The following is a 24597-nucleotide window of genomic DNA, read 5'->3' as shown; positions in this document are numbered from 1 at the left end:
AGGGAACTGCACACTGCAGCAGATTCGCAGGGCAGCAGTTACCACGGCAACAAGCAAACTAAGTGAAAAAGAAAACAGGAAACGCCCTCAACACACACCTCAAAAAAAGAAAAAGCTCAAAAACTCAACTTTGTTTGGGCCGAACGGACGAAACGCTGCGTCCGAGATTCAAATGAACTTCCTGGTTGGTGCAAAAAAGTTAACAAGGCGACAGTGTGAGGCAAACAATCAGCTTCTGATGTCACACAGAAGTTAAGCAAATAGCCTTCTGCTGAAACTAATGAATGCCGGCGGCACTGCTACCATATTTTGTTTTATTTACAACTGGAAACACCTAATTTGAAGGTGTCAAGTCTGATATAACACCTGTAATGAAGGAGTTTCCATGAATGGCCATGAAGTGTCATTTGGTAATAATAACACTTTTAAAGCAAAGTTGCATTAAAAGTGTTTATTTACCAAATGCACTTCATGACCACAGTCAAACATTTATGACGACTCCTTCCTGTTTTTGTCATGTCAGTCTTATGCAGAACCCTTTAAATAAAGTGTTACAAAAAGATCCAAACCAAACAAACACTGAGGCGATGAAGGTTTGGGGTGTCTGACCTTTGAGTCGTATGCGGACTGCTGGATGACCTCCGGCGCCATCCAGAACGGCGTTCCCACAAACGTTTCCCTCTTGATCTGCGTGTCGGTCAGCTGACCGGCCACGCCGAAGTCCGCCAGCTTCACCTCGCCGTGTTCGGACAGCAAGACGTTAGCAGCTGCAGAGAAACGTCAACGTCGTCGGATTTTTTTCTTTTCAGCAAAACTTACTTCACAGTCACAGTAGCAAGTTCCCAGAAGTCATTGCAAAAAAACAATATTGTTGTTTTGACACCATTTTCAAGTAATATAATGCTAATGACATTTTAAATATCCAATATAAAAGAAAACATCAAATAAAATTAATTATGTCTCTGTAATCAAAATTGTCCTTCAAAAAATGGGCTTGTTGAGACTTTTGTCATCAAGTTTTTGGTAGAAAAACAATAAATTATTCAACTGGAAATTATAAACCTTGTCTTAATTAATTATGCGATTAACTGATTTATTGATAATTGCGACAGGCCTAGTCCTAATGGATCAAGTTTCACAAAATTTTGGACGGTGCTTGAAAAAAAAAAAAAAAAAGTCACCGAATGATATAACATCTCTTAAGAACTTCACCAAAAGAAACAAATTTTAATTAGCTTTAATTTGTTGTGCATTGGACTTAATTTTCTATTGTTTTAATAAATCATTGTTTGTTTAGGATTTCTGTTTTATTTTATTTTCATATTGAATTTTTATGCTGTATTTATGTATACTTTATGTATATTTATACTTTAGTCGGAGTTTCTTTGTTCTTTAGAAGCTAAGCTAACGAAGCATCAGTTAATCTGATCTCATTTCATCTCCTATAATGAACCGTTAGTCATGTTTAACCCTATGCAGTCGTGCCCGATGTGGAGCGAACAAGCATGTGACGCATTTATAAGACTTCGTAATAACGGACGGCATGCCAAGTTTTCATTTCAACTCTGTTGGACAGCACAGACTTCAAACTTTATAAAAGTGGTGTTTTTATATTGGTTTTGTGGTTATTTACTTCAAAATAAAGCCAGAAATAAAATCGATCATTTCCGCCTTATTTTGTGGGGTCTAAACGTACCACATTTCGAAACAACCAATGAAAATTTGTTGACGGTCTGTTGCTAGGTAGAACGGAGAAACACGAAGAGAGGCGAGGGTTGGTGGGTGTGGATACGGCAAGAGACTAGGGCGCAGCGATGCTGTGGATTTTACTAGTTTTTTAGACTATAAGTGTGTTAGTTTGAGTTTGTGGAGTGTGTGCAGGGTTAGTAGTAGTTTTGCTAGCTATCGCTACATGGCTTCATAGCGAGCGCTGACACACTGAGAAGAGAGACTGGGATGGCCATTTAGACCTGCCTCCAAAGGGTTAATAAACCTCAAAGTGTTTAACTCCATCCAGACCTTTGATGTCTCTGTGGATCTTCTTCTCTGAGTGAAGGTAGTCGAGTCCCTTCAGGATCTCCTTCAGCATGGTGGCGATCTGCGCCTCGTCAAACGGACCCGCCTTCAGCTGCACAAACAGACAAGATGGCTGATGACCAACGTCCAACACCATCAGCTGTCGGCTCATCAGAGGCACTTCGCTTTCCCTCCAGGAAAATGGCTGTTTTCTCTGAATTCTGACTTTAATCAGAGATCAAAAGTCACAATTCCTAGGAAAAAAGTCACAATTCTGAGAAAAGTTTCAGAATTCCAAGAAAATAAGTGAGAATTCTGAGAGAAGTTGGAATTGTGGGGGAAAAAAAGGTCAGGATTCTATTTTTTTTCCCTGATCTTCTCATTTTAATCCCAGAACAAAATGAGAAAATTTCAGAGTTTTCTCCTTCTCCAGCTTGTATCTAAATATCACTGGTAGCATTTTTATTTAGAGCTTTAACTTGAAAAATCTTACAAAAGCAACAAACATCCAACATATCTTTAACTTTTAAGTCACTTTTAACAGGTTGTGCTAAAAGCAGAATGGTTTTATTTATAGTAGAAAACAGAAACATTTACTACACATAATAAAAAAAAACTATTTTTGGTTTTATGAAAATTAAAAAGCATGATTATATTCCAGAAATGACTCCGTCTGAAGTTTGTCTGCAGACTCACCAAATCCAGGGCTGAACCTCCACCCAGATACTCCATGATGATCCACAGTTTACTGCCCTGAACACAAGTTACAGAAAATGTTCAGTAAATACTGATTCATCTAAAAAACGCAGCAGTTATTTACAGTATTTCAGTAATTTAAAGAAAGAACAAACTACTATCCTACATAGAGAAATTACACCAAGAGTTATTTCCATTTCGGGCAGTCATTGACACATTTTATAAGGAGGTTAAAACATAAAAGCTTATTGTGACAGTGTTCAAGCATATAAACTGAAAATTGAGTGGAAGGAAAAAGCATAACATAAAAAGAATTTATCGAATCCAGTTTTGAAGAGTCTACCTTTTACCCCAGAGGCCAAAACTGGCAAATGTAAACTAGTGGTGGGTCACAAAATTCACAATATTAAAAATGCAAAAAATTGTTTGTGTTCCATTTTTTTGTTTTATATTCTCAAAAATAGAAATTTTTAAAATGGAATTTGTATATCATTAAACTTCTAAAACATAAAAAGGGCATTGGACAACAGACAACTTCCAGATTTTTGATGTTATTAATTGTTTTCCATCTTGTTGGCCAAATTTTGTACCATTCTCATCTTAAGATTGAGTTTTTCTTATTAATCTGTCTTCCGTATAAGTTTCTGTTTTTATCTAGTTCTTCAAATTTAAACTGACTTTAACCATTCATATCTCAAAAACTCACCTTCTAATGAGAAAAAAAATGCTATATCTCTTGGTAATTTCATCTTTTATGCTTTTTGTAAAATTGTAAGTTTTATGCAGTATTTAGTTCTATTGAAATACATTGGAAAATATACAGAATTTCACAAAATTCAGCAAAAAACCTTTTACTCTAACAGTCCACTACTTTTGACTACTTCAACCTGGGAACTCCATTCAATTTTTAAACAAGTCACAAGATGTTTGGCTATCTTCAGATGATTTAGCTTTTTGATATCTCTTACCATTTTTCTAAAATCACGATTGAAGTTTCATGAAGATTTTCGGCCGTTTTCAGTTTTCCAATGTAATCCAATGGCGGAATTCTTCAACTGACAGAGTGCGCACTCTAGCAGCTGACGCTTTTTCAAATTTGACAGATTTTTCCCCAAACAAAATGCTGCTGTTAATGCATATTTCACTGTACAGAAATAATTTATACATCAAAACCTTGCTAGAGGTGTCTGCTTTGAGGAAATATGAACAATTTTGCTGTAAGTCTTATGGGTTTCTTTCAAACACTTCTGGAGTGGAGCAATGTCACCCATCTTTCTCCATTGGGCTCCATATTAAATATTCTAATCTCCGTCTCGTTCTGCAGTTCTTTCTCTTCATCAGATTCTGGCGCTTCTTTCACCAGATTAGCGTTCTCACGACCGTTTCACAAGAAACGGCACTTTTTCTGTTTGTTCTAAAAGTTGGGGGAAACCAACAGCAGCCATTATCTGAGCTAACACACATTCCTTCCACGTTTCCCTTCAGCCGCTCTGCTTCCCGTCAAACAGCTTTTCACACTTTCATCATCGGCCGCTGACTGTAACTCCTGCAGATTTCCTCCAAGCTCTGACTCAAACCTGCCTGGCTGAGGGAAAACACGGCGACGTTTTATTACCTTCAGGTAGGAGCCGAAGTACTTGGTGATGTAGGGACTGTCGCACTGGCTGAGCACCGTGATCTCCTGCTGGATGTCCTCGATCTCATCTTCTGCCTCCTCCAGGTCGATGGTCTTGATGGCAACAACTTTCTGGGTTCGATTGTCGATACCTTTGAACACCTGGAGGAGAAAATGAAGAGAAGAGGAGGTGAAAGCTAAAACTGCAGGAAGTGCTGTGACAAGAACTGAAAAGTAAATAGGAAAAATTATCAACTGAGATAAAAAGAAACAAATAATTAAAAAAAACCTGAAGAGTGTTTGAAAAGCAGACCCACCTCTCCAAAGGATCCCTTTCCGATTCGATCCAGTTTAGTGAACAGCTCCTCTGGATCAATCTGGGAACTCTGAGAAGAGAAAAAACACAATATTAAATCTCTGCTGAAAATAAAATGGGTTCCAGTTATCTAAACAACCTGCATACAGGAGATCAGACTGGCTTTCCTAAATGCATAAAGGAGCGTCATTATAGATCCTTCCTCCCAGCAACCATCACCAATCCCAACAAAATCTACATCTCTGCTGGTATTGCGCAGGTTTTATTTATTTTAAATAATATTTCTGTTGTTATTGCACATGTAAAATAGTGGTAAGCTAATTATTTTGTTCTTGATTATGTATGCACATGTCTTCCCTCGTCTTTCTGGTTACTTGTTTTCTTTGTTTTTGGCGCTTTTTGACTATTTGTGTGAACCTATATGCCACAATTCTGCTGTCAAATCTGAATCTGCCGAAAGTGGGACAATACAGGATACATCCGTTAAACCCCTTCAAGGCAAACTCAGTGTTTTTCTATGGTGTGCATATTTTCAAGTAACTTTTTTATTTGTGCATTTATTACTCACTTTTAATTTATATCCAAGGTAATATAGGCTTTTACATCTCCAATGTTTAAGTTGATGATTGAAGTGTAAAAAGGAGCAAAAGAGGGAAAGCATATATTTTACTGTTAAAATTTCACCCCAACTATTACAACTTTTCATATTTGATTGCAAAAATACATCCTAAAAATCCAAAATTTACATTTTAATAATTTTTTTAAACTATGAAGTAATAAGCTAATTTCAAAATGTCATTTCTGCAGCATAAACAACAACAAGCCAAATGTTTTTCTCATAATCTTCAACTAGTTTCATCATGTGTGTTTTTCCAGCACAAACCACTCGGAGTTGTCGCACACAGAAAGCCCATAAAAACACAGAAGGAAATAAGTGTGACAGTTAAAGATAACAGGAACTGAACACACAGCTGTCTGACCACACACACACGCGCGCACTCACGCGCGCACACACACACCACACATCTCTAAGGAATCATACTCATTTCCCAAACAACAGCTGCAGGGGTTTTCGTCAAAGTGTTGCACTTTATCTTCCACATATGAGACCCTGAACGGTTTCTAAGGGCCTTTTAACAACCAGCGTTTGTTTACGTTGATCCAGATCATTTCATGAGGAAACGTTTTCCGATGCTTCAGTTTCCTTTCACACAGAGAAAACTCGCAAGTGAACCAAAGGCAGTCACAAAAACATTATTATTGGTCGGATGTGTTTGGGGCGGAGCTATAAAACGTAATTACAGGAAGAAGACACCATGTGCCATTCTTGCCAAGAATACGCAAAACATAATTATCCTTGGCTTGAAATTTGCTCAGGGATTTACACTTTAAGAAAAAGATGCACCGTCTTTGTTTATTAAGTTTGTCAGTTTACACTCAATGCAACGCACACCTAGCAACGGCCTTAGCAACGGAAACTCCTTACGTCCAAAAAATACAGCTGAAACATTTCTTTTTTTGATGGTTAGATGATTTTGGTGATTTTATGGTTGAAAATTGTGCTGGAGTCAGTGTTTTAATGTAAAAACATTTTTAACTTAAAAAAATAAAGTTTTTCTTAAAATGAACATGAAAACAACCTATAAAATGAATGTACAAATTACTGTTTTCATTTATTTTCTGCAACTTCACATCAAATCAACAGTTTTACATTAGTTTATAGTTTACAGATATTCCTTTTTAATTTTAGTGTTTATCACAGTTTTTACAGTGTTTGACTGCCGTAGGATCACATTCACAGTGAATCTAATCCAAACGGTTGTTTGAGTCTGACGGCTGTGTTTACTTCTAAACCAACTAAAAACGTGAAACAAGCCAGAGTTGGTTTTAAATAGACTAAACACCTCAAGTGTAAACATCCCCACTGAACTAATTATTACACCCAACAGTTTATCTCAAAATGAACACCAGTGTTGTACTACTAAACAGAAAGAACAGTGTTATTACTGCTGGCAGAGTTAAGGTGGAGAGATCGAGTTGAACTGAAGTAAAAGTGAATGTTTTCGTTTGAAATTATATTATCTGAACTGATACTGGATGCAAACTGAAGCAAAATATAATTAAACTAAAAAGAGTTTATAAACACACATAATAATAATAATACAGCTGAAATCAGACCTCCAGTGGATTACTGTGAAGTTTCTGTAAGAAAAACTAAAAACGTTTGACCCAAACGTCCTACACGGCAAAAACACAAAACGTTACAAAGTGTTTTTGTCCAGTTTCTAGTGCAAATATCTGAATACAGATAAAATAAAACTAACTCACAAATAACTTTTCAACAAGAAACAGGAGCTGGTTTTAAGTAAATAATCCCTTAATATTGATGAAACAGATTATTTCTGAATAAAAAAATGTCCTATAAGTGAAATAATCTGCCAGTGGAACTAATAGTATTTTAAAAATCAATATTAAGGAGTCATTTACTTAAAACAAGTGTTTTTATTTATTATAAGTTTTATTTCAAGTGTATTAAGATGCTCAAACTATAAAGCAGGCCAAAAATACTTGGTATAATTTTTTCAGTGTACGATTAAAGGTTGAGAAAATGAATGTAATGTTTTTATTTTGAAGACAATATGTAAATTTGACATTATTTCTCTGACTAGTCTGGAATTTAACAAAAATTATTTTGATCATCCTAACAAACCTAACACAAAATAAGTTTAGCCTCATTTAACTTCAGTGAGAAAAGAAAAAGTATTTTCTTATTCATGTACGTAAACTTCAAGATTCAACTGTAACTAAGCCTCATTTTTTTTACACTCAAAAAGAAAATAAACAGGCCGTCTATCAAAAGCAAACCTGCAGATCAAAATCCACCTGCAGAGGAAACAAAAACCTCTGGAAATCCAACTCAGAGTTCAGTGAAGCTCTTCGGTGTTGAGGATTGGTTTAGTCTGCAGATTCGCTCGGTGCCACCTGCGTCTGAATCGGTGCATTCTGCAGCTGTGGTGGGAGTTTCCTCCAGGTTTCTGCCAGCAGAGCTCTTGGTTCAGCCACACATCAGAATCAGCAAAAAGCTCCTCTGGATTTAGGTCAAAGCTCAGAGATCAGCTTTAAGACTCTGCCTTTCTCCTCTAAGAATGGATGGACAGGTTTGGGTTCTGTCGCTTCCCCCTCATATAAGTTAGAATTGGACAGTAGAATTTACTTTAATGTGCAACTTGTCAATGACAAACTGAAGTCAATGCGATAAATAATATTGTTCCGAGACCATTTTCAGGTAATATAATGGTAATAAAGGGATAATAATGCAGGAACATCAACTTTAACATTTTAAATAGATAAACAAAATCCTAAATAAAATGAATTATGAAGTTTCTAAACTAAATTATCCTTAAAAAAAGACAAGTAGAGACCAAAACACTAAACCTGAAGAGTTTTGTCATCCAGTTTTTGGTATAAAGAGAAAAACAATAAATCATGCAAGTGGAAATTATTGAGCACGTCTTAATTGATTTGTTGATTATTGTGACAAGCCCAAGATCCAAACAAAGGTCTTATAAAACATTTTTTATTTTATCATTTGGTGTATTTAAACGTCTTTGCTGCAATTTGTCTGTCTCCTCAGTAACAGCTTTAGGGCTTCCTGAAGTCTGAGAGAATTAAAATATCTTGTAAAATTTGGATTTTTTCTCATTTTAAAAGCCAGTAAAAACAAACTCACATTTTACCCCCCGACATCTAGAACTGGTGACAGAATATTTAATAAACAGCCTCACAGAAGCGTATGATATTCCTGTGATGCTGCATGAGTTTCCGCCTGGTGCTATAAAAAGCGCCGCGCAGCAGCCACAGCGCTGCCACACCCTGAGAGCAAATACAGAGGCTACTGTCTGCTGGTACTTTCAGCCCGGAGCGACGGGTCCAAAATAAAGACGCCAGATCCACGGCCGAACAATAAAACGCTCAACAATCAGATTAAATCACGACGATTCAGCAAGTTTACTGCGGACGTCGCCGACAGCTGGTGTGGCAGAATGAGATTCGCTTCAGTTCTGGATTTTTTAGGTGAGATGAACAAAATGGAAATAAGTTTTTGTTGTAGATTCTGTGCAAACTGACAAAAACGGTTCTGAACGGCAGACGACAAAACCCAGAGAGTCGGTTCCTCACAAACCAACGAGATGTTTGATCCGTCCGTCCGTCCATTCTTAATCTGTCCAAACATCCATCCATTTATCCATCCATCTTTAATCTGTCCACCCATCCATCCATCCATCCATCCATCCACCCACCCACCCATCCATCCATCCATCTGTAATATGTCCATCCATCCATCCATCCATCCCTCTTTAATCTGTCCATCCATCCATCTGTAATCTGTCCAAACATCCATCCATTTATCCATCCATCTTTAATATGTCCATCCATCTTTAATCTGTCCACCCATCTATCCATCTGTAATATGTCCATCCATCCATCCATCCATCTTTAATCTGTCCACCAATCTATCCATCTGTAATCTGTCTATCCATCCACCCATCCATCTGTAATCTGTCCATCTAACCATCCATCTTTAATCTGTCCACCCATCCATCCATCTGTAATCTGTCCATCCATCCACCCATCCATCTGTAATCTGTCCATCTAACCATCCATCTTTAATCTGTCCATCCATCTTTAATCTGTCCATCCATCCATCCATCTGTAATCTGTCCACCCATCCATCCATCTGTAATCTGTCCACCCATCCACCCATCTGTAATTTGTCCACCCATCCACCCATCTGTAATCTGTCCATCCATCCACCCATCTTTAATCTGTCCATCCATCCATCCATCCATCCATCTTTAATCTGTCCATCCGTCCATCTAACCATCCATCTTTAATCTGTCCATCCATCCATCCATCCATCCATCTTTAATCTGTCCATCCATCCATCCATCTTTAATCTGTCCATCCATCCATCCACCCATCCATCCATCTGTAATCTGTCCATCCATCCACCCATCCATCTGTAATCTGTCCATCTAACCATCCATCTTTAATCTGTCCACCCATCCATCCATCTGTAATCTGTCCATCCATCCACCCATCCATCTGTAATCTGTCCATCTAACTATCCATCTTTAATCTGTCCACCCATCCATCCATCTGTAATCTGTCCATCCATCCACCCATCCATCTGTAATCTGTCCATCTAACCATCCATCTTTAATCTGTCCATCCATCTTTAATCTGTCCATCCATCCATCCATCTGTAATCTGTCCACCCATCCATCCATCTGTAATCTGTCCACCCATCCACCCATCTGTAATTTGTCCACCCATCCACCCATCTGTAATCTGTCCATCCATCCACCCATCTTTAATCTGTCCATCCATCCATCCATCCATCCATCTTTAATCTGTCCATCCATCTGTAATCTGTCCATCTAACCATCCATCTTTAATCTGTCCATCCATCCATCCATCTTTAATCTGTCCATCCATCCATCCATCTTTAATCTGTCCATCCATCCATCCATCCATCCATCCATCTGTAATCTGTCCATCCATCCATCCACCCATCCATCCATCTGTAATCTGTCCATCCATCCACCCATCTTTAATCTGTCCATCTATCCACTCATCCATCTTTAATCTGTCCACCCACCCATCCATCCATCAATTTCTCAATCCATCTTTCAACCATCCGTCTGTTTTGTACTTAAAAATTGTGATGGAAACCAGTTGATAGTGTTTAGTTTTCATCATTCTGGTGAACGTCTGTCGTTCTCCTAAAAATAAAATCTGCACAGTAAAATAAAGCAAGCAACCGTAATGAACTGTTAACAGTAATTACAGCCAGTGTTTTACTGTCAACATGCTGTACTTAGCTACACTAAAACCCCATGATTACATCCAAAAACAAATCAGACAGAGTCCATCTTTGGGTATTTGTGTCCAAGTCGTTGAGAAACGACATAACGGGCTGGTTGTTTCATAACTCTCTCCAGGGCCATAAAGTACTGAAACCAGCTCATCAGACACCATTTATGAGATAATTAGCAACAATTAGTGCTTAAAAATCTGACAGCCTCTGGTTTAAATACAGACAGATATGCAAGAGACTGTGTGGATTTGGTTGTAGCATAAAACCTACTAAATACTGCAAAGTTGCAGTAATTTAGTAGAATCTATCCTAAAATATGTTCCCAAACAGATGCTTGGTCTGCGTTTTCACATTGATTTGTTTGGCTGAGACTGAATCAACAACTAACAAATTGAAGAACTATACTGAAGGTCTTCAAAACAAAGAGAATCATTTCATTTTCACTTTTATTTTCCTTTTCGGAGCTGCTAGGCTGTGGTAAATAAAAGGTGTTTATAATGTAAACTGAACAAAAACGAGAAACAGAAAACCAGGAAACTGCGCAGCCACAGGAAGTGATTTTTAAATGGAAACCTGAGGTAACACATTGACCTTTTAACATCACTGCAGCACAAGAGCAACACTTTGACAGGACCAGGAAGTTGTCAGTCATTGACTCTGTTGTTTTGGAGCAAAGTTTCTGTGGAGTTTAAAGCCCACCATCTTCCTCGGTTCCAGTTAATGTTTCACTGCAGGTCTGGTCAGAGTCGCAGTCTGGGAATCTTAACAACATTTCATCACTCAGACATTCAGCATCAACAACAACAGATGTCAGTCATTTAAGTCCCAGATTCAAAAACATAGCTCACTTTTCAGCAAACACACGTCTCTCAGATGTGTTTTAACAAAGTTACTCAAACAGAGTTTACTGTAAATTGTCAGGTAGTTGGTTTACTGGTACTGATGCAACGTGGACCATTAAACACTGGTGAACATCTGTCGTTCTCCTTCATGGTCTGTTTTATTGAGAGTATTGAAGTGAGTCAGAGCAGCTACAAATGTTTGAGTCTTACAGGGAGGTGTTGGGTGGTGTTGAAAGCATAGAGGGCTGGACATTAATACGTTATTTATATAAAAATGTGACTCGGCCTTAGTATATCAGCAGGGAAATTTCCAGCAAAACTCCATCCAGACGTTTTAAGGAGGATCACTTATGCAAAATTCAGACTTTTTGAATTTGGGTTTCTACTACTTCAGAAAACAACACTAAAGAAACGAACAGTCGATTTTGGCAATAAATCAATGTCTTTTTGGTGTTTGGAAAATGAGCCGTTTCTATAAGCAGGCACTTCCCATTGCCTAGTAACCCCAGTGGCATTCCGCCCGTCACTTAGCAACCCAAGCTGAGCTCCAGCACCTTTGGTTAGCTGGTTTTTACAGCAGTACAATGGCTGCTGGAAATGACAAGAGTTTTCTTGTTGACTTACCATCCAGAAACCACTTTCTGCATTTTTGTTGGTTGTGCAGGCGATTCCACTTTTGCTTTTCAAAGATGTGCAGTTGTACAACTGCATAATTCTCACGTGCGAGTGTAAAGTTGAGTTGGGGGCCGTGGCAAGCAGCAGCTTATTTGGACTTAAAGAGACAAGAGGGCCTAAAACAGCTCATTTTGAAAGGAGCACCAAATATTCAGAACTAATCTCATTATGTAAGATTAATTTTGTGCAAAAAAATATATTGAACACGTTTTGAATCGCCCATAGACCAACCCCAACCTGTTAAAGGAAGTATAATAGCTCACCTATTAGACACACAGGTTGTCAGTTCTGATGTCATCAGGAAAAAGATCCTCTGAGCTGATATGTTGGATCTGAACTATTTGGCAGAACTCCAGGCACCATTTCGAAGGAACGCCAGGTATTGCTGGTCGCATGCAGAAATTATCAGCAATTAGAGCCAATCCGAATTCACCACTCGGCTTCAAACGGCTCGGCTTCTTCTACAGGCTTCAACAGGATGTAGTTCACCGACTAATGCCAAGGAATCTTATGAATGCTTAACGAAACTAAAGCAGCCAAGCTTACCTTCACAAGGCAGGACTTGATGCTTAATTCAAATCTTTTGCTAAAATGTGATTTTTTATTTTTTCATGGTCGTTTGAGGTGCTAATTTAATCCGACCGGAGTTATGACGCGTGATGTCGTCTAGGGATCAATTCAACAGTTTTTTCAGCAATGAGAACCGAAAATATAGTTAAAAATAATAACAAGATGACACTAATAGCAAAAGAGTTTTGTCAACTGCAACTTCTGTAAAGAAATCCGTTCAGATGCTCGTCGGTGCCCAGAGTGGTGGGATTGTGATCAGTGGAACAAACTTCATTCATAATTTCTGCCATTGTTTACATCTAGTCTGGCTTCTTCTGGTGTAGAATTACGATGCATGTCTCACGTCAGTGACGTAAAAGTCGGATAAAATGCGATATGACGGTTCTGACTGCAGACGACTGTCGGATTATTTTTACTGTGCGCAGAAACTGAAATATTTGACTAGTGATTCTCTGGTGGCACCTCGACTTCTTTGTGACCCAGAGAAAATTCAACTCTATTAATTAATAAATTATTAATCACGATTATTAATAGTTACATGAGTCAATCATTGATGCATCCTGGTCTCCAAACACAGATAACACCAACACATGGCTGCTTTATTACAGCTGTTGCATAAAGCAGCGTGACTGAATCGTATTTTCCTATCTAACGATTTATTATGTGCTCTTATGAAACCAAAATTTGAGAAAGCGACTTCGAACAGCAAAAGAAACAATCCAAACCAAACTCCCAGTTTTTTGGGCTTTGATGTTCATTTCAAAATTGGTCTATAATATTTCAAATGCCAACTCTGCTTTCCATTAGTTTGAAGGTACCAAAATTATATTGAATTCAAAATAAACACATCAAGTTGTTGTAGAAACGTGGATGAAGCCGCATGGACAATTAAGCGACTCAAATCAGGGGCGTCTAAAGTGCAGTTTGCCAGCAATAGAAAGATATCCAACAAAAATGGGTGAAAATACTTTTTCATTTTGCAGGGTTTTCTACTGCCAACTTCTTAAAATTATAGAAAATGTTAGTTAAAACAAAGTATTTCTACTTTATAGGGTCATGAACGTGGATAAAAATGACGGTTTGGGACATACATCAGTTTTAAAGAAACAAATGTTTGTCTTTGACCTTTTTTTTTTAGCAGTGAACAAAGAACAATAAAATACGACAATTTGATTTTGTCAGAACGAATAATTGTTGTTGTTTTTTTAAAGTCGATACAGAAGTGACTGTAGTCTTGGTTACCAGTTGCCCCTGAATGCACCACTGAAGGGTAACTGTTGGGAAAGACCCTGTTGCTGGACCGACTCCCAGCCTGCCATCAAATCAGAGCCTGGTTTAATGCAACAAGCAGCTCGGTTTTTTCTTAAGTAATTAAGAACCAACTATCTCATCCTTGTTGAAAATCGCTGACATGACGCTTTAATTCAGTCCATGTTCCTTTAATACAAGCCTTTAGTGGTAGCTGGAAATGTAATCTATGCGTTTTGTTGTTGTTTTTAAAGTTAACTGCACTTTTGGTAACTTTTCATGGCAAACCGAAAGGCTGTGCTGAAAATATTCAGCACAAATATTTGAATCATTAGCACATCTAGTGTTTGACTAATTATGTTTTTTACTTAAACAGACTAAAAAGAAGATGACAAGAAAAAAAACACTGTTTTGTTGTAGTTTGAAGCTGTATAATGATTTTCAGATCACTTTTCTACAAAAACTTTGCTTTATTTCAATAAATTATTGAATATTTTTGTGGGGTTTTTTTGGACATTGGATACTTTAAAATTGAGGATTTTGGCTCTCTGCTGGTTTGGATGATGCCATTCTTGTTTGACAAGGTTCTAATGATCCTCAAAGCTACTTTACTTATTTAAACATCAGTGTCAAACACAGCTGTTTGTCCAGGTGTGACAACAGAAGACGTGAAGAAGCAGAGACTGAAGTTTTACAGCTGGAAGTCGGTTTCAGAGGTCAGTGAACTCAGCCCAGCCCATCAAACACGAAGCTCCTGGGGAAACCGTTTGTACCGGAGAGTAACGGAGCGAGAAAGACCCACGTTTCCACCAGCGTTCAAAAATCTGCACAAAAAGCTCTGTGTGCTTCGGGGGTCAGAGGTCACAGCTGCTAAAAGAGGAAACCCAAACAGAAAAATGACCTTTGCGGAGCAGCATCATGTGAAAACCTCACTGGCCTTTAACGCTTCCTGTCGCTTCAGCTTCATGTCATGACACGATGTGCCGAGTCATCCTGCATGACGAACTTCCCAAAACAAAAGGTTTTACTCATTCAAAGAGGAATTTGTCAGTGAATTATTCAAAACACTGAACTAAATGTTGCACAGAAATATCTGCTTGGTGGCAGTTTGGATGTAAGACACCAAGGCTGTAAGTTTTAGTAATGGATTTTGTTTGCTTGTTGGCTTAAAGTTGATGAAAGTACGCTTTTATATTAAATAATCAGCAAACAAAAGTGCATGTTTTTACTCTAAATTTGTGAAATTACAACATTTACTAAATAAAATTGTAGTTCTGGTTCATGCAAATTCAAAAAATGTCACCAATCTCCTCAATATTTAATCTTAAGCACCACATGTTGCATTGTGAACACGTACCAGACGTCTTGGTTCACATTTTTGGAGACAACCAGACAGTTTACTAATTCAGACTGAAAAGCAGAAGTCAGACCAGACAATATGAACAATAATAGACGGCTGGCTGACTGATAAAACTCCTTCTGCGTTTGCTTTGTCTCAGTTTCAAAGCCTCCAAGTGACACATTACGACAGGTAAGCACGGCACACTTTACCTCAGGTAAAATGTTAAAGTTCCGTTAAGGCCGCTTTAATCAAACTCCATTTCTAAAACGTTTGGTTTGTTTGGGGAGCCATGAATGAATAATCCAACTCTGGTCCGTTTACATACTGAGGTCTCGGTTCAATTAAGGTGAACTCTGGTGGTTCGAACGTAAATGTGAACGCCAAGCGGACCGAAGACCGCTCCAAAAGCAGGAAGTGCACTGCAGCGCACAGCATTCTGGGTAAATACAACCAAAACAAACGTGGGTCTTCAACTAGAGAGAGAAATGACTCGTTTTCTTTTACCATAAACATAAAAGAAATACTACAACCTCTAAAATCCAGCTTTGTTTACATTTTGTGAAGAAGGAAGTTGCTTCTTTTTTTGCAGCGCCACCGCAGGTGAGGAAGGGAACAGCTTCTTCAAAAAGTTTGGTTTACTTGGTGCAAATGTAAAAAAAAAATAAAAATAAAACAAAAGTTGCAATTTTGTCCCCCAATCGAACCGATTTTACTGAACCATCAGGTGTGAAAACTCTTGAGAAAGAAACTTTTATGTATTTAAAAACATACAGTAAACAAACAAAACTATTCAACTCAGTCATGAACAAGTGATTTATTATTTATCGTTCTGACTGCTTGTATGTCCAGATGTCATGTCGCTGTAATCCTGAACGCTGTGAGGCCGACAGAACCAACCGTTTGGATTCAGGATGGACTCCCAGTGGAGCTGCTGCTCCTCCGTCCAACACAGCAGCTACGTGTGCAGTCATGTGGTTCTACTTTAAACTGGGAGAACTGAAGAGCCGCATCTAAAAATGGTTCCCCAGCGTCTGATTCAGCCCACAGGAAAACTGACTCACCCACCATAATCAAAACTTGCCGGCAGCTGCTGATAATTTCTCACCCAGGAAGTCAGAAAACTCTGCTCGCTTTAGAGTTTGGGCTTGGCGGAGCCTATGATTATGTGTGTGGTGATTAGTAGAGGAGAGTTCAGGAGACAAGAACACTCCCTGGGTTTTGATCCGGTCCTGGAGCCAAACTGAACGGCTCAGAATCGGGCCGGGTTGGGAATATCGGGTTCTGGGTAAGAGCGCGGGAAAACCTGGCAGAAACCAAAGAGCTGATCCCCTGCTGGAGCTACACAGGATGTCATGTTTTCTTTATCAAGTGGGGTCGGAACATCAAGTCCAAATCCTGGAGAGTCAAGAGAGAGCAAATCAGCTGCTTCATGTTCTCGACAGTCTGGATTTCCGCTGCCGATCAAACCTCTGACAAACAGATTAATCTCAAATAAAACGTTTAAAAAAACAACTACACATATGTCTGTCACAATAGTCAATAAATCAATTATTCGCATGATAAATTAAGATGTGCTTGATCATTTCTATTTGAATGATTTATCATTTTTCTCTCTGTAGACTAAAAGCTGGATAACAAAAGTCTCAACTAACTGTGTTTGAAAGACAGTTTTGTTTCTAGAGCCTTTATATTTCATTTCATTTGTCGTTTCTGTTGTTTTGTTTATTAATTTTGGATATCTAAAATGTCTTCTGGTCCCAGTGTTAAATTGTCAGTAGAATTTAAAGTGTATTAATCTTTGAGAAAAAGTTCTTGCATAATAATGCCTTTATTACCATCACATTACCTGAAAATGGTCTCAAATCAACAACATTGTCATTTATCGCAATAACTTCTGGGACAATTTATCGTCCAGCAAAATTCATTATTGTGACAGGCCTACGTACCGTTTCAATACGCTTCTGAAAATCAATAAAAATACAATTAAACAGGTCAGGATAGGTTTGTGGTCTACACAAAACATGTCCAGGTCTGCCTACTTGAGCTCCTTTCACAAGGAGCCGTTTTAAAATCCCCAGGCAGGCAGAGCTCCGTAGGGTTGCTAGGTAACGGGCAGAGCTCTACTGTGGTTGCTAGGTAACCGTCTGGGCTTTGCTGGGGTTGCTAGGCGAGGTGCCGCGCCTGCTGATTTGTAGCGTTACATTTGGACGGTTTTTGGAACGGCTCATGTTCCTGAAATCTAAAAGTATTAACTGATTGCCAAAATACATCTGGGTGGTTTTTATTTTTAATTGTTTGGGTTGTTTTTAGAAGCAGCAGAGACTCAAATGAAAATGTTGCATGATGAGACCCCTTTTTGCATAAATTACTGGCTGAAAGAGTCAGTCACAGAACAGTTACTTTGCTTTTTCACCGTTTTAATAAATCTTATAGTTTGTTCCGGATGTTTTCAGAGGCCTCCTGCTGGATGTTAGTCAATTGTGTAAAATAAGCAAAAAATCAGGAAAGACCAGAGATATTTCCTCATAAAAACTTAATAAATATTGAAAGACACGAAGTAAAATACATATTGCAACAGATATTGGAAAGATATTATGATAAAAGCTGAATATTTGGGCTAAACCTGGTTGGTGATATGGCTTAAAAGTAAAATTTACTATATTTAAATTCAGATTTTAATTTTCTGCTTTTTTTTATATAAAGAAATGAAAAACAACTGCAAATATTTTCACAAAATGGCTTTCATTCCAATAATTCCTCCAGTAAGTAGATCTGAATTCAAAGTCCAAATAAACACAAGCTGTAAATCGAGCTTGTAAAACAAGATGGCTGACATCGCTCTGAACTACAGAAATCCAAGGTGGTGAAAACAAAAATCTAGGACTTCCCAAAAGTTAAATCTTCATAAACAAGAAAAAGGCAAATCGATGAAACCAAATCAACTTGTGAAGTTTGTGATTTCCCTCCACAAAACACAAGAAAGGTGATTGTGTGCAATTAGGAGTATTTATTTAAATCTTTTCTGACATTAATTGGAGATGTTCTCAAAGATACAGAAACAGGCAGCATGAAATTTCCTGTGTCTCTAATACAATCTGTTGTTTTTGTCCAAGCACAAAGTTGCAGACAGACTTTAACAACATTACGTGTGACAGACACAAATTCACAGAGGAAGCAGGAATGGATGAGACAAACAGGTCAGATGGTGCGACTGGCTGTTAATGTAATAACTGAACACACAGGTGAGTGATGTAGACCTAAAACACCATCATGATCTTGTGGTGACGTTAAAAACGATTATAAAAACACATCCTTTGCAGTCTTGTTTAGCTTAAAGGTGGCTACCATAAATAAACTGAGCATTAATTCAAACTGAGGCATTAAGGTCAGTTGGGCGTCACACATCTGGCGAAGCACATGGTTTATATACAAAGTGTGAATGTATGACAATTAAAAGGGTTTTCTACCAAATGTTGAGTCTGTAGTCTTTTGTAACTGCAGTGTTGCACACAATGATCCTGTAATGACTGAAAATATCTATATTCTGCAGGACTAATTTAGATCTGTGGTGCAAGTCAGACGTCTCATCACAACTTTTTATAAACAAAGCAAAAAAAAAAAAAACTACTACAAACAATCATAATCAAACCTTGTTGTATTTGTGATTTTCATGCATTTTAAGTTTAAAGACACAGTCAGTTATTCCACATGTGAATCCCTCTAACCGAAGTACATTAAAAAAAAATAAAAATCTGGCCCGACCTTCAGTTTTTTAAACAAACCATTCTCTGGGAACTGAACAGCAACACTGGTTTGATTTATATGATAAATCATATAGATGCAAAGAATGATTTCACATAAAAATCTCGAAAATTATGGACATCGTCTCCATGAGACAGAGTCTTCAGTCAGAGGCTTCTTCATATTTGATGTAAAATAGACTGCTACAGATATATCACCATTTCTTTGATTAATATAAGTTGCAGCAACATTTACTTTCTCTTTGCTACCAATGAAGGAGTTTTTAATTTTAGCATCAGCCTTCTGAAGCACAAAGTTTATATATACATTTAAAAAACAATTATAAAGTGAATAACAGTGCAATATTTGCCACCTTTTGGTTTTCTTTTTATATAAAATTTATTAGAAATGCATATTTCTAATGTAATAAAATTCTGGGAAATTTTGACGTAAACATGCAGTCAGGATCTCATGCTCACATGAGGCAACACCCAAGAGATGACAAAAAAGAAACTAAAAACAGGAAACTCCAGTAACCACTCCAATGACATCAGTAAAATTACCCCAACGAGTCAAATCACTGGGTTTCCTGCCAGCATTTCATCAATCAGTAACACAATCTGATCATCTCTCTGCATCAAATCAGCTGAATCGTCAAGATTTCACAGCCTGCAGCTAACGGCTAACAGCTAACAGCCATGCTTCCTGTTGGCGCCCTGCACAACCTGCAGCTCTACGGTAGTTTCACTTCCAGCAGACCGAAGCAGCACTTTTCCCTCGACCTGAGGGTTTGACTAGACAAACATCAGAGAGAAAAGGCGCTGAAGCGTGAAGACGGTATTTTGTGTTTGCTTTTTCACAGCGACAGGAAGCAGTGACATGTAATTCGCCTTGATGTGCAACATCTTCCAGGACTAGGGTAATGGCTGAAAACCGTTCTATTCAGGATGAAATTAACACATTTTCTCCTCAAAAAAGTCAACATTAACAAGTCGTTTTAACTTCAGCTTTACGTAAATGTTCGAGTTTCAGAGAGGAAAATTCAGTCACAGCATCTGAAGGGCAAAGGAGAAACGATGTGTGACAGAAGGCAGCAAATGTTACAGTCCAACAATAAAGCTATTGATAACAGACCATAAATGCATTAGAAGTCATGGAGTCAGATGGAAAACTTGTGCAATAATGTCACCCTTTATAAAATTACATCAAGCTAATTTCTCTGCATTATGTAATGTTCCTTGGAAAAAGGGAAGAGAAACACGGGGAACAGCGTCGGTCAGAGTTCCCTGATGCCTCAGCAAGGCTCTGCCATCTGACCTGCTCTATAAATAATCTGTTTTTAAACCAACATGTTGCTTCTTACTACTAAGCAGTGGTTCAAAACACCAGTGCAAAAAGCTGCTATTAATAGGGCTGAAACGATTAATCGTGATTAATCAACAGTTGAAATAGTTGTCAACTAATTTAGCAATCAAATCATCGTTAACTGGAGTATGCAGACTCAAATAAAAGGCCAGTTGCTGAAACGACATCGCAGTCAAAGAAGTAATTATATCAAAACTGTTAAAAAATATATACATTTGTATTTTGTCAGTAAGTATTTTCTACCAAAAACTCCTCAAGTATAGTCCTAGGTTTAAATTATGTAAAAGAAATCTACTATTAATCACCTTTATCCAATTAATAATCAGTTAATCCAAAAATGAATCAAACAAATATTTCTAAATGGATGTTAGAAGGATTTGTTAACTTCAGATTCATCCTTTGCTACAAAAGATAAAGTGTAAACCAAAAGAGTCTAATTGCATTTTAGGAAGTAAAATGTTTATTTACTTTTTACTCAACAAAGGAATTGAATTATTTGGTTGCTTGTTTGCATCTTTGACATATTTTTAATATTTTATAAAAGAGGTTTAAAGGAAAAAAACTGCAGAATATGCCAACTTTAAAAAATCTGATTAATCGATTAATCATCAGAATAATAGATTCATCAATAACTAAAAAACCTCTAGTTATTTTCCTAAATGCAAAACGTCATTCTCCCATTAAATGAGAATAACTATCCTTTATGTATGCGTTTTAGATTGCACTCCGTTTCCATTTGCTCTGGTTAAAATATGGCAGGTAAGTTTAAAAACTGCAACCCAGAAACAACAAGCACAGAATTTAATCTGATCTGTTCCAGAGAAGACACTGATCCTGCCAGACCTGAATCACCTCATTTGTAATCCACAGTTTGAAACCGTTCATGATGACGTCACTATAAACCACATAAACAAACAACTCGATCTTTAGGCTGTCTGATTGCCATCAACCACCTCACAGGACACCTTTCTTGGCTTTTACAGCAACCAGTCAGAAAAATTGAGGATTTCTTGGAGTGAAAGTAGCAGGAAACGCTGGGGATCAGTCTTTCACCGTCTTATTGTTACGATGGATTTTGTAACTTATTTAGGACTGAAACGATTAGTTGGATTAATCACGATTAATCAATTATTGAAATTATTGTCAACTAATTCAATAATCGATTAATCATTAACTGTCGTATAGAGATAGGAAAAAGGGACATTTGCTGACTTGCTAAATGATCAATGCATTTTAAGCAGTGAAATGTTCATCTTCTCATTTCTTCAAAAAGGAACTGAATTATTTATTTGTATCTTTTAATATAGTTCTAATATTATATAAAAAGGTTTAATTAAAAATATGTATTGTTTTATCTGAATAACTGGATAATCTTGACCGATAAATTGTCCCAGAAGTTATTGCGATAAACAATACTGTTGTTTTGAGACCATTTTCAAGTCATATAATCATAATAATGGCATAATAATGCAAGAAAGCATATTTAAGACCTAGAAACTTTAAATTCTAATAAACAGTTAACACAGGAACTGGAAGACATTTTAAATATCCAAAATAAATTAATTACAAAGTCTCTGTAAACAAAACTAAAAAAGGGTTAGTTCAGACCAAAGCACCTTGAGACTTTTGTCTATCAGTTTTTGGCAGAAAGAGAGAAAACTGAAAAACAATAAATAACAAATGTAAATTAAGCTTGTTTGAATTCATTATGTGATTAATTGAGGGTCAAAAATTATATATTCAATATACAGCTACAACTAATATTTGTTATGACAATCGATTAATCGATTATTCTGCCGATTAATCAGATTTTAAAAATGTCATTTTACAGATTTATCAACTTAAGCCTTTTTTACACTATATTAAAAATATATTAAAAGATGAAAATAAATAATTTAACTTCTTTATTGAATAAGAAACCAAACATTTTATTGTCTAAGATGTCATAACAGCTTTCCTGGAGTGAATTTGAATCAGGTGAAGTTATAAGGAGTTTTGGGTAAAACATGTTTACAGGCAGTGTTTTTTTTATCTTAAGAGTAAAGTGTGTTTATATTTTCTTCAACTTTGGTTTAATTATTGCTCTGAACATGTTGTTCTTCAAGTAAGCAGCCAGTCTCTATGCTCCAGTTAACGATTAATCGATTACTAACTTTCTAAATGTAATGTTTGTTACTGGTTTCTCAATAACAAGACTTTTTGTTTTGGGGTTTTTATAATGTAAAGCACTTCGAATTGCTTCATAAAATGGGCTTTGCAAATAAACTTGATCGATTAAATTAGTATTCATTGATCCAATTAATCGTTTAAGCCTTAAAATAATGAATCTCAATTTTCTTAAGTAAAAGAATATAAATATAGCTCATCAACGCCACAACAAACTGATTCTGATTGCAGAAAAAGTAAAGCATGAAGTATTTTTCTACTATTGTGTAAAAAAGTAAAATACTTGACCTTCATTATTAAGCTATATGTGTTCATATAACATTTTGTAATCTTTTCCAGTCTCCTGCTGCAGCCTGTTCATGCGTAACGAGCTCCAGATGCGGTCTATAAAAAGTGACTCCTATTATGATAAGAGCGAGTTACATCCTGACAGCAACGTTTCTGAACGTCAACGGTCGCTCAGATAAAATATTTATTGCGGAGACTCTCCGCTCATGTTGGCCTCAGTGTCCTTCAGATAACTTCAAACATCCTTATTGCATTTATAAAGAAATAAAGCAAAAACAATTACCACTTTCCTGTACATCTGAGTAAAAATACAAGGGAAAATGACTAATATCACTTAATTACACCCTGCAGCAGGCATGGCTGCTCTTCCTGGCAGGTAAACGAGTTGCTGCGCAGGCGTTGACGCTGCAGCAGCTGCCAGGTGTCAGGTGCGTGTTGACAGCACATTCGACCCACCCACCTGGAACAAACAGAGCAGGCAGCGCGAGCAGGTCCCACAGGTAGACACACCTGAAAGCCGGCCCAACAGGAGGCTCGTAAATAACTCCCATCCCTTCTTACTGGCAGAAACGCCCACATGCACAGTTGAAAAATAAAAAATATAAAATAGATTTTTCAGGTATCTGAACTTTACTTGAGTATTTTTTTTCCCTTACTTTTACTTCCTACATGTTAAGAGAAATATCTGTACTTTCTCCTCGTTATATTTTAAGATATGGCTTGTTAGTAAAAAAATAATGATGGAAAAAAATCCACTTTAGTAGCGGTAGATGCAACCACAGCAAAACAGAAGAAGAGCACACTGGGAAAAACAACATGGACACATCAACACGAGTAACATCACAAACAACAGAGGAGCACAGTCAGAGATGCAACACATTCATGCAGTTTTATTTAAATTAAAATCCTTCTTAACAAAATAAAGATGATTGTTCTTTCTTGACTCAAAGAACATTTAGCGACGTGTTTTGTGCAATTTAAATGATCCTGATTGAGATTTAGTTTGAAGAAAAACTAGATAGTATCAGTATTTTCTTTAAAGATCTCTATTCCAACACAGAGCATGTTGTGAGCAAAAGAAAACAAAAAATTAAAGTATTTTAAGTCATTTTGTATTCTTGAAATTCAAAATGACTTTTTGTGCTAGAGTACGTATCAAAACTTGTGCTTTTTTTTAACTTTTACTAGTATTTTTTAATACAAACATCTGAGAACGTGAGCAATACTTTTGACACCACTGATTTATGATTTATGTCCTAGAAAACATTTTGCGACCTACATCTGTACACTGTATGAAGAGATTGAGAACAATAAAACCCAAGAAGGTCCAATAAAAACATAACAATGCAGGAGATAAACATGGACACAAACTGGCTTTCCTCACCTCAGACACACCCAGAGTCTTATCTTTAACCCAGATCATGCTGTAGGATTCAGAGGCTGAGCTATTAATATCCCAAATGGTCACCGTGGAAACGTCACCAACAAATACCAAGCTGTCATGAAGTCACTTTAACACGAGTACGGGTTGAAACTTTAAACACAAGGATAATGGATAACTAAAGTTCAGATTACAGGTTCCAATAAGAAAATGATTGGTGTGACGTAAAATATTCAGGCGGAGAGGAAGCAAAGTCCAAACAAGCAAGGTCCAACCAAGAGCACAGAGCAAGGCTCACTGAGGAGCTTTAACAATCATTCAGGATCAACATGATAATACTGTAAATAAAATCTGTCTTGGAATAGTTTCCAGTAAAGTTGTAAAAAGTTATGATTTCAAAACCTCTAAAGGTGTTTTCACAGTCCAGTAGATTTGGTTCGATTGGGACCAAAATT

At 37.2% G+C, this 24597-nt stretch overlaps 1 protein-coding gene across 1 annotated transcript in view; it reads right to left on the bottom strand.

Moving 5' to 3' along the window:
- The window catches only part of stk26 (serine/threonine protein kinase 26), a 35558-nt gene that overhangs the window by 8931 nt on the left and 2030 nt on the right, over nt 1-24597 (bottom strand). Inside the window, exons 2-6 of the mRNA XM_008435744.3 lie at nt 4645-4713; nt 4328-4489; nt 2713-2769; nt 2020-2128; nt 610-767 (exon numbers count right to left, since the gene is read on the bottom strand). Coding sequence (XP_008433966.1) covers nt 610-767; nt 2020-2128; nt 2713-2769; nt 4328-4489; nt 4645-4713 — 555 coding nt within the window. The remainder of the gene's footprint in view (nt 1-609; nt 768-2019; nt 2129-2712; nt 2770-4327; nt 4490-4644; nt 4714-24597) is intronic.

The sequence above is a fragment of the Poecilia reticulata genome, chromosome 18 (genome assembly GCF_904066995.2).
Source record: "Poecilia reticulata chromosome 18, P_reticulata-male-v2, whole genome shotgun sequence".
Lineage (NCBI taxonomy): Eukaryota > Metazoa > Chordata > Actinopteri > Cyprinodontiformes > Poeciliidae > Poecilia > Poecilia reticulata.
This window is presented reverse-complemented; position numbering and strand designations above follow the sequence as displayed.